This window comes from Rhincodon typus, chromosome 2 (genome assembly GCF_021869965.1).
Source record: "Rhincodon typus isolate 14 chromosome 2, sRhiTyp1.1, whole genome shotgun sequence".
NCBI classification, from domain to species: domain Eukaryota; kingdom Metazoa; phylum Chordata; class Chondrichthyes; order Orectolobiformes; family Rhincodontidae; genus Rhincodon; species Rhincodon typus.
The window spans coordinates 44,259,583-44,277,535 of record NC_063333.1 but is presented as its reverse complement, the minus strand read 5'-3'; the positions used below and the strand labels follow the sequence as shown (position 1 = coordinate 44,277,535).

At 40.6% G+C, this 17,953-nt stretch overlaps 1 protein-coding gene across 1 annotated transcript in view; it reads left to right on the top strand.

Moving 5' to 3' along the window:
- The window catches only part of LOC109928491 (disintegrin and metalloproteinase domain-containing protein 22), a 320,108-nt gene that overhangs the window by 226,090 nt on the left and 76,065 nt on the right, over positions 1-17,953 (top strand). Inside the window, exons 21-22 of the mRNA XM_048607855.1 lie at positions 11,323-11,428; positions 14,391-14,510. Of these exons, the coding sequence (XP_048463812.1) occupies positions 11,323-11,428; positions 14,391-14,510 (226 nt within the window). The remainder of the gene's footprint in view (positions 1-11,322; positions 11,429-14,390; positions 14,511-17,953) is intronic.

Below are 17,953 nucleotides of genomic sequence, written 5' to 3'. Positions count from 1 at the left end.
CTGAACATTCGAGAACCCTGGAGAAGAGAAACTTGCAGCAAGTTTCAACAATGCAGAGTCTACAGACCTTGATAGAAAGCATTTCAGACCTGGTAAGAGATGTGTAGCAGAGTGTGAGCTAGGAACTCCATGAATCTGGAACACTAGTCATAGCAAGACAGTTACAGACTGCATTGGATGCTGATAATCTGTAGGAGTGATCCTCAACCAAGGTTCGGCTGGTGACCAAATGGACTTTGGAGACTCTGTGAATAAAGTTGAAATCCCTAATAGGATAAAAGCTGGTGAAGCTCCATAAGTTAGAAGTAAGCAAAGTACTTATAGCTCAGATAGCATTGCTGCCATAAGTGAGTTGTCACCATGAGTCATGGCTGCAGGAAGGGAAGTAATTTAAAATGAGATTGCAGAGTTTTATTGTCATCAAGATGGTGGTGGTGGAGTAGGGCTCCTGAGCTGGAGCTCATCCAGTCCAACTGGTTTTCTTCTTTCTGTTGCTTTTTATTCTTCTCCTTTCCTTTACTTACTTATTGTCCTTAGCTCAGAAGGCATCGGCAGCGGTGCGTGAGCCTAGCGTGGACTCAGGTTAGCCCCTACTTACTTTTCCCGGGTGAGCACAGGATCTGGCATTGGAATTGGTGGCAGCTACATCAGCGGAGGCAACAACAGTGAGGTAGGCCCAGTGAAAGTTGACACCGGAGGATCAGCAACTTTGTCTTTAGTTGAGTCCAGCGCTGATGGCGGAAGGGCTTCACAGTGACATTGACAAGAATGGACCCAGCAGCAAGAGATGCAACTCTGATGTTGGTGGGCCCAGCGCAGGCAGAAGCGAAGCGGTGGTAAAGGAGTATTGGCCCCACAGCAAAAGATGGTGCCTGAAGAGTGGCAACTTCAACTTTGGTTGGGTCTGGTGTAGACGGTGGTGAGGTGGTGGAGGAGGGATGGCGGCACAGATGTCGTTGATGATGAGCTGGCTCAGGACTGATGGACTGTCTTTAAGCGATATCTTTCTTTTCATCTCCTATTCTTAAGATTAATCAAAATCGCACTAGATCATGGCAACAGTAGAAAAGCTTTTTCTCCATATTTTACTGTTTTTCTCCCTGTAAAATACCCATGACAATAAAATCATTCATTCATTCAGACCTGTGAAAATTACAATGCCAGAAGTAAAGTGACAAACACCAAATTAGAAACCTAAGCAAATGAAGGTATAGTCACCACAATCCTACCAGATCATAGGGCTGCTTTCCTATTAGAGAGAGATGGCTGGTGGTGGTTTAACCTGAGGGCCACCACACCTCCAGGCACTGGGAGAGGCTGAGAAGGAGAATCCTTCATGACAATCTCAACACTTGCAAGAATTGAACCCACACTGTTGGCATCGGTCTGCATTGCAAACCACCCATCCAGCCAACTGAGCTGACCAACTTTCATAAAAAAAAACCTCCTGTAGAAGAAAAGAATTGGGAGACTATTGAGGCTGCAGCAAAGGTGGGACGTCCATTATTTAACGAGCGATGCAGACAGTGGAACTCACCCAGGCTAAAAAACGTGAGAAGCAATGGTGATTATTAGTAACACTGTATCTAGCAGGAATTATCTACAAAAAAACCTGATAAAGGAACAGGATTCATCTTGTAGAGCCATGAAGCGTGGGATTCATTCAGTAAAGCCTTTAAGGAATAGGAATTGGTTGTTAATTTTGTAGGCAATGAAATTCAATTAGTGAAACTATTAAGGAAACAATAACAGGTAGTGAGACTCATTCGAATAGGCCATATCAAAGGCAGGAGTCCTCCATTTGACTCGCAAAAAATGTGAGAAAAGCCTTCAGCACAGCAGTACATAGTTGTAGTATTGTTATATTACAGAACTCAAAGCCTTTAAAGCAAGAAAAATAAATAATCATGGTAGGAAGATATGGCAGCAGAAATAATATTGCCAGGAAGATTTAATTTCAAAGATGGATCAACTAAAACACAGAATTGAATATCTTGGAGAATGCAGTTGTTGATAAATATAATTCCTTCTAAACTAGATAAAATCAGAAGATGAACAAGTTAGTACATTTTCACTTTCTATTGAGACCACATTGGATGAGATTATAGCCTATCAAAGGATAAAAGAACATAAAAAATGCAAATAATTACTAAAAGATTTATAAGGATGGAAAAGCTAAGGTACAAGAGAAAGGCAAAATATAAAACACATAGGAGAAGTTTCTTCAAATATTTTTAAAATGTAGAGTTAACAAAGTAAGTGTAGGTCCCAGAGAAAATGAGTCTGGGGACTTAGCAATGAACAGTATGGTGTGGCAGATGAATTGAACAGATATTTTGCATCAGTCTTCACTAGAAATGATAAAAGTAGCTTTTTCATAATTTCAAAGTAAACTTCATACATATCAAATATCTTTATATACATACACACAGTCCTAACGCAGTTCGGTTCTGCGCAGCAGCATATCAAGGAAACAAATATTGAAGTTTGACTCTATCCAAACAAACCAAAGGCATCTCTTACTTGAACTAATATGTATTTACATGCATTTGAGGCACCAGGAATGTCCAGTAACTGAACAGACCCCCATCTAACTTCAGCAGGAAGATCTCAGACAGTGGTCTTTCCCTATTGCAACTTGGCGGCAGCTGCACCAACCTTTAGTGCCAGAGATATTCCCAAAGTAACTGTAAATTAGGATTTGAAAGGGACTGAGGAACTAAAAAAATTTACAATTACCAGGGAAGTAGTACTAAGTAAATTGTTGGAACTGCGAGTTGACAAGTTGCCAGATCCTGATGTGTTTCACCTGAAGAGGTCTTAGAAGAAGTAGCCGGTGAAATAGTTGATGTATTGGATTTAATTTTCCAAAAATCATTGAATTCAGAGAAGGTTCCTTTAGATTAGAAAATAGCGAATTTAATTTCTTTATTCAAATAGGGAAGTGGTAGAAAGCAGGAAGCTACAGGGCAGTTAGCTTAATATCTGCTATAGGGGAAATGTTAAAAGCTATTATAAAAGACATTATAACAAGGCTCTTGGATAATTTAAGGCCATAAAATGTTGTAGCTAAGGTAAGCCATTCTATGCATCACGTCTGTTCCACCATTCCATGAGATCATGGCTGACCAGATAATCCTCAACTCCATTTTCCTGTCTTTTCCCAATAGCCCTTTGATTTCCTTACAGATTAAAATTCTGTCTATCTCAGCCTTGGATATACTTAATGACACAACCTGAACAGCCATCTGTGTTAAAAAGAATCACTATCCTCAGAAAAAAAATTCCACTTCATCTCTGCATAAAATTTGTGACTCCTTATTCTGAATTATGCCCTCTGGGCCCAAATTTTCCCAAAAGCTAAGTAAGGAAAGTTTAAGGTAATCAGGAAAGAACAACATATGTTTTTCAAGAGGAAATTATGTTTAACTAATTTATTGGAGATCTTTAAAGAAGTAACTCATGCTGTTGATAGCAAGGAACCGGTGGATCTATTGTACTTAGATTTCTAAAAGGCACTTGATATCAAATGCGAGGGGAATTGAATGCAAAAGTAGGAAGGTTATGCGCATTAACCTTCTGTGATTCATGTGCTAAGACACCCAGATCTCAATGACCTCAGAGCTCTGCAGCTTTGCATCATTTAGACAATAAGGTTTTTTACTGTGTAAAATGGAAGCTCATGGTGTAGGAGGTAAAATATGAAAGCGTGCAATGAATAAGAAAAATTTTAAAAGACGGATCTGCCATCTATGGTTAACCAAAAAAGTCAAAGATGATATCACATTCAGAGAAGAGACATTTCATTGTGCAGATGCATGGTCACTCAGAAGATTTGACACAACATATAAAACAACAAATAATTACTAAAAATATTAATAAACAGGGAAAATTAGAGTATTAGAGGAAGTTAGTCAAATATGTAAAAATAGATTCAAAATGTTTCTTCAGATATTGAAAAAAGAAGAGTTAACAAAATAAGTATTAGTCCTATAGAAACCAAGACTGGGGAATCAGTAATGGAGGATAAAGAAATTGAACAGGTATTTTGCATCAGTCTTCACTGCATAGGATACAAGTACCATCCCAGAAATAGATACACATCAAGAATTGAAAGGGAGGGAGGAATTGCAGAAAATTACAATTACCAGGGAAGTAATATTAAGAAAATTATTCAAACTCAAAGTTGACAAGTCCCCAGGTGCTGATGGATTTCATCCTACAATCGTAAAAAAAATGCCAGTGAAATAGTTTATGTGTTGGTTTTAATTTTACAAAACCATTAGTTTCAGGGAAAGTTCCATTAGATTGGAAAATAGCTAATTATTCAAAAAGGGAGCAAGGAAGAAAGTGGGAAAATACAGCTCATTTAGCTTAACATCTGCCTTAGGGACATGTTAAAAGCTATTACTAAAGATATCATAAATGGACACTTGAATAAGTTCAAAGTCATCAGGCAGAGCCAACATGGTTTTCACAAAGGGAAACCATGCTTAAGTGATTTATTAGAGTTTTTTGAAGAAGTAACTTGTACTGTAAATACAGGGGATTGGGTGGATGTATTGTACTTAGATATCCAGAAGCATTTGCTAGGGTGCCATGTCAAAGGTAGAAAATAAAAGCTCACTGTTTTGGGGGTAAAATGGTTAGAAGATTGGCTGGCTAACAGGAGGCAGAGAACAGGAATAAGGAGGTCTTTTTCAGGCAAGTAGGATGTCATGAGTGGTGTGCCACATGGGTTGATTCTGGGGCCTGAACTGTTTACTATTTACATAAATGACGTTGGAGGGATCACAGGTACGATAGCAAAATGTGCTGATTACACAAGAATTGGCAGGAAAGTGAGTTGTGAAGAGAATGTAAGAAGCCTTCAGATGGATATAGATACTTTAAATGAGTTGACAAAGACAAATGGAGTACAATGTGAAAAAATGTGAAATTGTCCATTTTGGGAGGAAGAATAAAAAGGAAGCATATTATGTAAATGGTGAGAGGTTGCAAAGTCTGAGAGGCAGAGGGATCTGGGTGTTTTTGTACATGAATCACAGAAGGTTTGTGTGAGATACAGCAAGTATTTAAGAAAGCTAATAGAATGTTACGGTGTATAGCAAGGAGAATTGAATGCAAGAGTGAGGAGGCTATGCTCCAGTTAACCAGGGCATTGGTGAGACTGCAAAAACAGGAATTGCTGGAAAAGCAGATCTGGCAGTATTTGTGAAGAGAAATCAGAGATAACATTTCAGGTCCAGTGTCCCTTCCTCAGAATTGATGGTAGGTAGGAAAATAAAAACAAAGTTGCAAGAAAAGCTCAACAGGTCTGGCAGCATCTGTGAAGGAAAAAGCAGAGTTAACATTTCAGGTCCAAGGACCCTTCCTCAGAAGGGTCGGAGGAAGGGTCACTGGACCCGAAACGTTAACTCTGTTTTTTCCTTCACAGATGCTGCCAGACCTGCTGAGCTTTTCCAGCAACTTTGTTCTTGTGCCCGATTTACAGCATCTGCAGTTCTTTCAGTTTTTATGTAGGTAGGAAAATGTTGGTTTTTATGCAGAAGATAGGCTGAGGAGAGAGCATAAGGAATAAATGATATGTGGGGATAGAGCCCAAAGAGACAGAGGAACAGTTGGACAGACAAAGGAGTGGATAACAATCTGACTAAGAGGGTGAATAGCTGTTAATGAAGACTGTCAGTGGCTAACAGTGGGTTTTGTGTAATAGCAGACTATGGGATCACAAGGCCTGGTTTGTAGGGGTGGGTCTAGGACATCAGAGAGTTCAAGCTCTAAAGTTATTGAACTCAGTATTGAGTCCAGAAGGCTGCAGGGTCACCAAGTGGAAAATGTGTTGTTCTTCCAGCTTACGCTGAGCTTTGCTGGAGCACTGCAGCAAGCCTGAGACAGAGATATTGGCTACACACCAGGCTTTGTGATCACATAGTCTACTATTACATACAACCTATCGTTAGCCACTAACGGTCTTCATTAACAGCTATTCACCCTCTTAGCCAGATTGTTATCCACTCCTATGTCTGTCCAACTGTTCTGTCTCTTTGGGCTCTACCCCCACCTATGGCTTACTCCTTACCCCCTCCTTCCACCCTGTCCACTGCATAAAAGCTGACATTTTCCTAGCTACCATCAGTTCTGAGGAAGGCTCACTGGACCTGATATGTTAACTCTGATTTCTCTCCACGGATGTTGCCAGACCTGCTGAGCTTTTCCAGCAGTTTCTGTTTTTGTTTCTGATTTACAACACCCACAGTTCTTTTGGTTTTTATTGGTGAGACTGTAGCTGGAGTACTGTGTGGAGTATCTGCCAGTGGGAGGTGGCTCAGGGCATCTGCATTAGCCAATTGGCTTCCTGGACAGTGTTCCAACTTGTACTTGTACGTGCTGGGAATAAGGGCCCAACACTGAATTCTACCCGAAGCCAAGGGCAGCACCACCTTGTCTTCCTTCAGTAGCCCTAGCAGGGGTTTGTGATCTGTTACTATGACAAATTCCCATCCATAGAGGCACTGGTGGAACTTCCTCACACCAAAGATGACCGCTAAACCTTGCTTCTTTATCTGGGCATACTTGCATTTGGTATCAGCCAAAGTCTGGGGAGCATACGCTATCGGGCGTTCCTCTCTGTTGGGCCACCAGTGAGCCAACACCATCCTGATTTAGTACAGGGAGGCATTGCATGTCAGCACTGCTTCTCGCTTTGGATCGTAGAGGACCAACACCTTAGATGACGATAGCTGTTTTTTCACTTCCATAAAGATTGCTTCTTGGCTTCGCAACCATTTCCAAGGCTGACCCTTTCTCAAAAGCAGTTGTAAGGGTGCCAAGATGAAGGCCAGGGTTTATATGAATTTTCCGTAATAATTCACTAACCCAAGGAAAGACCTAAGCTTCAGTACAGGCGTGGGAGCGGCAGCTCCTTTGTTCGCCCTTGCTTTCTCTTCCAACAGGTGTAACCCTGTTTTGTTGACTCTGTAACCCAAGTAGGTCACTTGGGATGCTTGGAACACACATTTTTCCTGTCTAAGGCGTAGGCCTGCCTGGGAGAAACATTTAAGCACAATGTCCAAGTTCTCCAAGTGCTTTTTATTTACTAGTGCACAGTACACTGGCTGTGACCAGCCAGGTCGGAGTCCATCCTCAACTGAGGAGATTCTAATCTCCTGGTTATATTGGTCAGCTAAGGCTTTCCTGCGTGTCCCAGGTTAACAACCCCAATCAAGATCCTTGTAGTCGACAAGGTTTGCCTGGTCCCAATCACTACAGCCTGTATTCTCTGGAGTTTACATGAGTGACCTATTTGGAACATAGAATCTCTACAGCGTGGAAACAGGCCATTCAGCCCAACAAATCCACACCACCCCTCCAAAGCGCACCACACCCAGACCCATTCCCTATAACCCAGCATTTCCCATGTCTAATCCACCTAACTTATATACCCAATAGACACTACGGGCAATTTAGCACGGCCAATCCACCTAACCTGCAGTCTTTGGACTGTGGGTGGAAACCGGAGCACACAGAGAGAACTGCAAACTCCACACAGATAGTCGCCCAAGGCTGGAATCGAACCTGGGTCCCTGGTGCTGGGAGGCTGCAGTGCTAACCACTGAGCCACCGTGCTGCCCTGTAAGATCCTGATGGGACTTCATTGGATCAATGTGGAAAGGATGTGTCTCGTGGGATGATCTAGAACTAGGGATCAGAGTTTAAAAGTAAGGGGATGCCCATTTAAAACAGAGATGAGGAATTTTCTTTTACTCTTAAAGAGTTGTGAATCTTTGAAATTCCCTTCCTGAAAAGACAGTGGATGTAGAATCTTTAAATATTTTTGATGATAGATTTTTGATTACCAAGGAGATGAAAGATGAAAAGAAAGATGATATTGTGGTTCAGTGGTTAGTACTGCTGCCTCAGAGTGCCAATGACCCAGGTTCGATTCCAGCTTTGGCCAACTGTCTGTCTGGAGTTTGACATTCTCCCCGTGTCTGTGTGGGTTTCCTTTGGGTGCTCCGGTTTCCTCCCATAGTCCAAAGATGTGCAGGGTAGGTAGATTGACCATGCTAAATTGCCCATAGTGTCCAGGAATGTGCAGGCTAGATGGGTTAGCCACACAAAATGCATGGTTACAGAGATGAGGTGTGTCTGGGTGGGATGCTCTTCACTAGGGAGATGTGGACTTGATGGGCCAAATAGCCTGCTTCAACACTATAGGAATTCTGTGATTATTGGGCGATTGGCTGTGATCTTATTGACAGCAGAGTAGGCTCAAAGGGCCAAGTGGCCTGGTCTTATTCCTTGTTCATATATAAGAAACAACATACAACTTGCTGGAAAAGCTCAGCAGGTCTGGCAGCACCTGTGAAGAGAAAAATCAGAGTTAACATTTCGGGTCCGGTAACCTTTCCTCAGAACACCTGAGTTAGGGTCACCGGACCCGAAAGTTCTGAGAAGTACTGAGGAAGAGTCACCGGACCTGAAACTTTAACTCTGATTATTTTCTTTGCAGATGCTGCCAAACCTGCTGAGCTTTTCCAGCAACTTCTGTTTTTGTTCCTGATTTACAGCATCTGCAGTTCTTTTGGTTTTTATAAGAAACAAAAAATAGTTTTGATCAAGTGCCACAAGCCTTTGACAATCACCTGAACCTCAGAATAAATAAAAACCTTGAAAGAGCAAGATGTACTGGAGGAGTTCAGCATCAAAGGGCATCCATAGTTAATTTCATTTATGATTCCGACAGATTAATAAAAAAAAGTACAAGTAAAGTCAAAATTCACGAAAAATAGTTGTTGGAATGCTGTGTCTCTGTCATATTTATTACAGTCAAAGGAAGATTTGATTTTGGATGGGTCTATGCACATGGTGAGTGAAGCAGAAGTCTAAAAGCAATGCAGATCAATCGTAAGAAGAGAATATCAAGAATATCAACCATGTCATAGGAGATGCAGAATCAATTCAGTTCTTAAGATACAGAAACCCAAAAAGCACACACGTGAATCTACATGTCAAGGTACATAATTGAGATGCGATGAATACAACGTCGTAGAAGCCACTACTGAGTTGGGACAACCAATGACCATGGAGTCAAGACATGCTCAAGAAGATATTTTCTGGCCCAGTGATCTAGGCTACTGTCAAGAAGGAACAATCTAGTTCAGAAATCCAGGATACTGCCAAAAAGGAAAAAATAAAATCTTTGGTCCAGATATCTCAGATACTTCAAAAAGAAAGCCTCCAGTTTCAACAAGTCAGCATCCTCCAAGAAGGAAGCAAATGAAATTAATGGTCTCCCATTTTTTTACAGTTGAGGAATTCCCTGCTTCAGCAGAAAATACATGTTCTATGAAGTAAACCCTGGAAATAAAGTGTCCTCCAGTTTTAATGGATTTAAAGGTCTCAAACGGTCAAGAACAGAATTAAAGTCAATGGTCTTCAACCCAGAGATCTACCACTCTTTAACGTCTGAAGAAAACACATTCTGGGAGAGTTGTGAAATCTTCAGACAGCTTGAATTTGTGCAGTTAGAGACTTGGGGGAGAAAGTACTCAGGGGAGATGTTGTATAAGGGTATAATGTCTAAAAGGTTTAAAGCTTGGGAGTGCATTAAGCACCACCCATGTGATAACATCACATGGACTTAGGAGATCAGCTTTGGATTTTGAAAGAGTAGAACACTCATGTCAAGATGATCAGCCTCCTTTTTAAATCTGCAAATAAAGGCCCACTAACATAATTGGGAAGCTCTCTACAATTTCTCTTGGTGTCTGAGCAGAGGAACAGTGATGTAGGCAAAAACTTTCTAGAGGAAGATCATGGGACAAAAAAAAAGCTCATCAGGAAGTCTTTCTTTGATTCACTTTCTGCTTATCTATTTCCTTTTCATTTGTCTCCAATATTCTAAATTACTCATCTTTTCTATGCCTGTCTCACTTTGTCTAATTAATTCTCCTGCCTGCATGCCCACTTTTTTGTTTCCATATGCTTTCTGTTTGTCTTAAGGGACTAAATGATGGAGCTCTCAGGGACAAGAATAAGTCAAAAATGTTAAAATAAATTAAGTGATTTTAACCAAGGTGATGGAAATGACCACCATGGCAAGTGTTAAAACAGATTGTATGTACTACTGTTAGCAGTAGAATCAGGTTAGGATATTGACAGGTACCTTGAAAGAGAATGTTAAATTAATAGTCTCCTCTTGATTAAAATATCGCTAAGTTACGTGAGCACATGATATACAATGCTTTTCTTTGTTGGAAGTTGACTGCTACGATGTTGGACAGTGCTGTCCTCTTCTGGTATATTCCAGCTTAACCTCTGAGAACACCTGTGCAGAATTGTCATGCAGTTGTCCTCTTTCTTCAGCTACCTTCTCTTTCATCTTCATCTAACCTTGAATATACTCTAATTCTTAATGCTATTAGATTGCTTCAGTTATTAAACTAATTGTGATACATTACATAGTCTGCACTTCTGTACGGTAAAGATGTTCCATTTTGGAAATTTTGACATGTTTCCTAGTGTGCTGACTGGGACACATATGATGTTCTCTGTTTTATAGTCCAGTGATAAGCATCCACACCAAGAAAGACACATCACTGGTTCTGTGCCACAAAATTAACCTGGCTTAACTTGTGGCACAGAGCCCCTTCTGCATCCACCAGAAGCATCAGAGAGGTGCTACTTTGAAATTTGAGTATTTCACTTAGTCTCTTCAACTCTTTGGTGTCCAGACCATGTTTAATGTTTGAACTTCTATGTGGTTCCCGTTCCTACTAATCATGGAGTAAGAAATCCTGTTCTGTTCAGATGTGTTTCTACTAAGCATATGCCAGATTCCATTAAAGGTACTTGACTTGGGACCTCCTGGAACTGGAATTCTCCACCCATCCCTTACAAAAATGGCCATATTTAGGGTAGATGGATGGAAGACTCCTGATCACCCATTATGACATCCTTGATGTTAGGCCAAGTTTATTGGAATAACTGAAGAATTTCTTCGCCCATGTGTATATTTTCATTTGACTATATTATTGACATATTAATCATTAATTTCTGATTTTGTTATACAGTATTCCCTTTTATGTATTTTCATTGAGCTTAAATGGATCTTAAGCAACATCAGTAATTGCATAATTGTTCACCTCTTTCTTTTCATGATGTGAATCCCTTTGAGCTTTTGGGTTGTTTGATGGCTTTAGGAATGCCTTTTCCAACTTTCTTAAATTCTTGAAATAGGTTTTATTTATCATCATTTAAGTCAAAATTATTCCCACTTGTTAGAAATGAAAATAAGTCCAAACATTTGTTTATTAGAAGCAAGAGCTGCAGACAAATTATGTTATGAAAAGCTTAACATTGAAGGGACAGAGAAAGGAAATTGTGGCAAAAACAAAGACACCTGGATCCAATGCAATAAGCAGTAAGTAAACTCTTTATCTACATTTCAAGTACAATTATATTTTAATTGAAATTTTGTGTTAATGGACCAAAATATCTCAAAACACTTCAAAATACAATAAATTGCTTTGAAAGTGAAATGGTTGTTGCTGTTTTGACAAACATGCAACCCTTAATGGTGCAAAGTTCAATCATGAGACTACTTTAACTCCTTAAAGTCAGAACAAGTTTATTACATTTTCATGTAAACTCGGTGATTTACAGTCTAAAAGGGGGTGATATACATCCTGGATTATGACTGGATAGAGAGAGCACAATGACTTCACTTCTTGTACCTTTGAGCTTTGGGCTCTTCGTCCCTGCATTTCTCTTCTACAATTATCTATTCTCTTGTTAACCTGGTTGCTAGATCTCTCCACTGTGCACATTTAATTTGGAGGCCCTCTTTTATCCTGGCTCTTATCCACTTAAACCCACACTCTCCCTAGTCATCTCCTGCCAATGATTAAGCGTGCTTTTCTTGACCAACCAGGAATAATTCACGTGGCTGTTGCTAACTTTTACTTAATAATGAAACACCCTTCGTGTTTACCATCGAATCTAAAGGGTTTTACATCCCATAGTCTCTTGTCGAGTGAGGTATCTACATTACGTTCTTGTCTTTATTTTGCATACAAACAGATCTCAGATGCCTTCAAGGTCTCTGCTTTTTGCTCAAGTAAGCTGTTTGAAAACTTGACAATTTTCCCATGGTCCTACCAGCTCAGCATTTTTCTGAAGAATCCACACATTCCCACCATCGCCTACCAACATCACCCACATAAAACTTGCCGAATCTTCTGGCCTTTCACTAACCTTTGCATCATTATACATCTCTTTTAATTTGATACCATCCTTAACTTTATTGGTTTGCAACAAATGGAGCATCCATCTCATAGAGTCTTTCTTTTTTAGTGGGACTATATCCTAATTCTGAAATATCCTGTTAAATGTCTACTGCAACTTCTCCTTACTTTTAAATGATTTTCTCATTCCCCAATAGCCAACTCAGTCTTCATTCCATTGTTACTGCCTTTACTTAAGTTGAAGATGCCAGTTTCCAACCAAAGGTTTTCACCCGTATACTAAATGTTACATTCTATCACATTATGACCACTCTTACCTAGAATATTCTTTATTGTAAAATCATTAATCAATCATGTTTTTTTACATTGCCAATTTTATTTGTCCCATCTATGTCAAAATTAAGTTCTCCAACAATCATTGCAGTACCTTTCTTAAAGCCCTCATTATTGTAGATTTAAGCTGTGTCCTACTGAGTAAATACTGTCAGAGGCCTATTAAACCACTCCAAGCTGACTCATCTGCCATTCCTTACCTCCATTGAAACTGATTGTACATTTTGATCCTCTGAAACAAGATTATTTCTTACTAATGTACTAATCTCATTGGCAGAACTATCCTACCTTCTTTCTCTTTCTTCCCATACTTCTGAAATATCAAATATACTTCAATATTCTGATCCCAGAAATGCTCACTTTTGCACCGTATCTCAGAAATACCTGTCATGTCATGATCATTAACTTCTTTTTCTATCATTATAGTTTTAAATCAAGTTTTCCATTTTACCTGATCCAACTCATTCCTCATATCTATGTAATTGGTATCATTAAGGTTTAATGATCTAGCTTCAGACTCAATTATTTCCTTCCAGAACTCAATGTAAACTTTTATAGTATGGCCACACTTACCCAAACAACCTTTACTGTGATAGCATTAATTAGCCTTATCTCATTACACATAACCATCCAAAAATACCTCTTCTGTGGTTCCATGACTTACTGCTCTAGGAAACTGTCTGAAATGCATTTTAGATAACAAGGTGTGGAGCTGGATGAATACAGCAGGCCAGGCAGCATCAGAGGAGCAGGAAAGCTGATATTTCAGGTCTGGACCCTTCTTCAGAAATGGGGGAGGGGAAGGGCGCTCTGAAATAAATAGAGAGAGGGGGAGGCGATGATAGAAGGTGGATTGTGGAGCAGATAGGTGGAGAGAAGACGGACAGGTCAAGGAGGCGGGGATGAGGCTAGTAGGTAGGAAATGGGGGTGGGGGTTGGTCAGTGACGTGGGAGGGGCGGGTAGGTGGGAGAAAAGATGGACAGGTCAAGCTCCACACCTTGTTGTCTCAGAATCCAGCATCGGCAGTTCCTACTATCTCTGAAGTGCATTTTATATGCTGGAATTTATGTTCCCTGTCTTTCTAGCTAAAAAAGCAGTTGAGAAGTTCATGCAGAGAGTATAGCTGCCCCACTGCCACTTAACATTTCATTGGCTATTAGTAAGCTGGAAACAGGATTTCCACCCCTCAGTGACTGGAAGTCTTATTTCAGAGAGCTGCTGGCCAATCAGATGGCTGGCAATACTTTGGTTTAGCAGCACCAGGCAAGCGTAGTGGTCACCGCTGGGACTACAAGCAGTTCCCAATGAAGATCATTACTGAAGCCAAGCACCAAGGTAATTGAAGAGAAGGGAATTTCACCAGATTCAAAACAGCAAGCCCTATAACCACGTCTTTGTAAAGGTGCATAGGTTAAAGACATTTAATCTCTATTTGTACCATTCGTTTTTCTATTTTGTTCTGAATGCTTTTTTCATTGTTTTTGTTTTGTTACATTTTCACATTGGTTTGACAGTGATGCAACTTTGTTTTTGCTGCAATTTGCATTCTGTAAAAGGAACAAAAGTGAAGTTGACAACATCTCTTTACTAAAGTTAATGAGATAGATTTCTCCACTCAGTAGCTTAACTAATTTGAATTTTAAGGCTACTTATTTACTTCAGATCTCACGCCGGTGTCTAAGTTACACAAAATGTACAAATTGAAATTGAGAAATGTAATGATTAGATTGTATGTATGAATAATCAAATATGCAGACTTAATCTTCATTTAACATGGGCCTGACTATACTTCTGATTTATTCCAGAGATGTACTGTGTGGCTATTTGCTGTGCGATGATACCTCTGGTGTGCCAAGAATCGGAGAACTCACGGGTGATGTGACTGTCTCTACCTTCTTACTGAAACACAAGCATATCAACTGCAGGTAAATCGTTATATTTCTGATGCAAAAGTGACAAAATAACAGGTGGAGAAGTTTCCTTCATGTAATTATGTGTTATCTAATAATAATCAGTTGGACTTACATGAATAAATTGACCTTTGGTGAAAATTAACTATGGTGAAAATTATCCATCAAGAAAAGAAATTCTAAAAAAACCTCACTGTAATTTTTCCTCATAAGTAGCTCATAAGTGCAATTGGCAAATTAGCCATTTTGGGAAACTCTACTAAATGAATAAGTTTTTGATCTCTAGAGTTCAACTCTTATTGAAATGTGAAGGGTTTGTAAATGTAAACGATCCTCTCTTATCCTCCTCAACCAGGATTTTTGAAGATGAAGTCTAATAAAATAAACCACATGAGACCGTCCCATAATCTCCCTGCCCACCAACTTGTCTCCCATTTCGCAGAGACATCAGGCAGAGCGTACACCTTTAGGTCACTGCAGTCCTTAAATAGACAAACAGTGGCCACTTAAGGGCCTAATTCCATCTGAATCACTATGTAAAGCAGGGGAAAAAGGAACAGAAGGACATAGCCTCGCAGATTTCACTACACAGAGTGCTATTAGGCAGCAAAGGGGCTGTACCTGCTTTTGAGGGTCCCCTGCTCCCATGGGAGGCACCCCCACATGATTGCACAGCCGTTTAAACCTCCCCCATCGAGCATTTCTAAAACAGACCCCATCATCCTCCCTCACTGGGGCCTCCAAGATAAGACCTTCCACAATCCTAGATTTACTTTTAAGGCTGGGTCCATCATTTTTTTGGCAGGTGGGGTGGTCTATCTGCTCTTCCACTCGTGGCCGCCACTTAGCCACGGAACTACTGGAACTGTAGAGTTGCTGGCAATTCAGACTTCCCAGCAGCCCCTCCAGTGGGGCTGGAAGTTCTGCTGTGAAAGAATCCAGGTTGTTCTCAGTGTAATACCACAACTGGGTTTTGAATGGCACACTTTCAGTCCGAGGAGGGGTTAGCAGTGAATACTGCATCCCATAAATTCCAGCTAAAGGAGAAAATGTTTCCATCAGAGGGACATAAATCTTTGAAATTCTCTGCCCCAGATAGTTACTCATTGAATATATTCAAGCCACAGAATTTTAGATTAGAATCAAATAATATGGGGATAAGGTGGAAAAGTAGTCTGAATATTGGAGCTGGTCCGGGGTCTCAGTAACCTACACATGCTCATTTAGAGTCATAGAGTAATGGAAACAGGCCCTTTGGCCCAAACCGGTCCATGCTGAGCATGGTGCTGACTCAACTAGTTCCAGTTGCCTGCATTTGCTACATATCCCTTTAAACCCTACCTAACCAAATATTTTTTACATGTTGCTATTGTACCTTATCTCAACCACTTTCTCTGGCAGCCCATTCCATATAGGCACCACTCTGAGCGTGAAGAAGTTGCCCCTCAGGTCCTTCTTAAATCTTTCCCCTCTCACCTTAAACCTATGTCCTCTAGTTTTCAATTCCCCATCCCTGGGAAGAAGACTATATGCATTCATCCTATCTATGCCTCTCATGATTTAATACACCTGAATAAGGTCACCCCTCATTCTCCAACATTCCAAGGAATAAAGTCTTATCCTGGCCAACCTCTCCCTATAACTCAGGCCTACTAGCCCTGGCAACATCCTTGTCAATCTTCTTTGCACAGTTTCCAATTTAACTATGTATTTCCTATAACTGGGTGACCAAAACTGGACACAATATTCCAAGTGCGGCCTCACCATTGACTTATACAACTGTAACATAACGCCCTAACTCTTATACTTAGTACCTTGACTGATGAAGGCCAGCATGCCAAATGCCTTCTTCACCACCTGTGACGCCACTTTCAACGAACTATGTACTTGTACTCCTAGGTCCCTCTGTTCCACGACATTCTCAGGATCTTACCATTTACTACCTTGGCTTGAGTTTCCAAAGTGCAACACTTCACACTTATCTGTATTGAATTGCATTTGCCAATTCTCAGCCCACTTTCCCATCTGATCAAGATCCCTCTGTAATTTTTGATACTCTTCCTTGCTATCAATGATATCTCCTGATTTTGTACCATCCGCAAACTTACTAATCATGCCTTGTACATTCACATCCAGATCACTTATGTAAATAACAAATAACAAAGGCACCAACCCTTGTGGCATACCACTAGTCGTGGCCTCCAGTCTGAGAAACAACCTACAACCATCACCCTCTGCTTCCTACCATCGAGCCAATTTTGAATCCAATTAGCTGGCTCTCCCCGGATCCTATGCAACCTAACCTTCATGACTAGCCTGATGTGTGAGACCTTGTCAAAAGCCTTACTAAAGTCCATATAGACAACATCCACTGCCCTACCCTCATCTGTCCTTTTGGTTACCTCTTCAAAAAACTCGAAAAGATTTTTCAGATATGGATTCCCACGCACAAATCTATGCAGACTTTCCCTAATCAGACCTTGACTATCCAAATATTGGTTGGTCTTGTCCCTCAGTATCATCTCCAATAACTTGCCTACCACTGATGTCAGACTTACTGGCCTATTGTTCCCTGGCTTGTCTTTGCTGCCTTTCTTAAATAATGGAACAAGATTAGCCACCCTGCAGTCTTCTGGAACTTCACCAGTGGGTAAAGATGAAGCAAAAATCTCTGCAAGAGCCTCTGCAATTTCTTCCTTAGCCTCCCACAATCTCCGAGGATGGACTTGATCAGGCCCAGGGGATTTATCCACCTTAATGTGCTTTAAGGCTGCAAAATAAGTATGTGGTCCAAACTATTTTCCCTTATTTCCTTAGCATTCATGATTCTTTCCTCAGTAAACACTGAGGAGAAAAACTTATTAAAAATCTCCCCCATCTCCTGTGGCTCCACACTTAGACAGCGATGCTGATCTTTAAGGGGACCTATTCTCTCCCTAGCCATCCTTTTACTCTTAATATCTGGAACCTCTACGTTGTTAAACATCAGAAGCTCAGGTGCCATTAATGCATTTGGTGCTGGTGGACCTCCGGTTTTACAACATCAAAGAAATCAGTATTGCCCACCATCTCCATTGTGCCAGTATTAATAACTGGAGACAAAAATAGAAATTGGTGGAAAAGCTCAGCAGGCCTGTCAGCATCTGTGGAGAGAAATCAGAGTTAATGTTTCAGGTCGAGTGACCCTTCCTCGGAACTGATGATAGGTAGGAAAGTGTCGGGTGGGGGAAGGAGGTAAGGAGTAAACAATAAACAGGAATAGAGCCCAAAGAGAGAGAAGAACAGTTGGAGAAACAAAGGAGTGGCTAACGATCTGGCTAAGAGGGTGAATAGCTATTAATGGGGACTGTTAATTGCTAACAAAGGGTGTTGTGCAATAGCAGACTGTGTGATAACAAGAGACAACAAGGTGCAGGGCTGGATGAACACAGCAGGCCAAGCAGCATCATAGGAGCAGA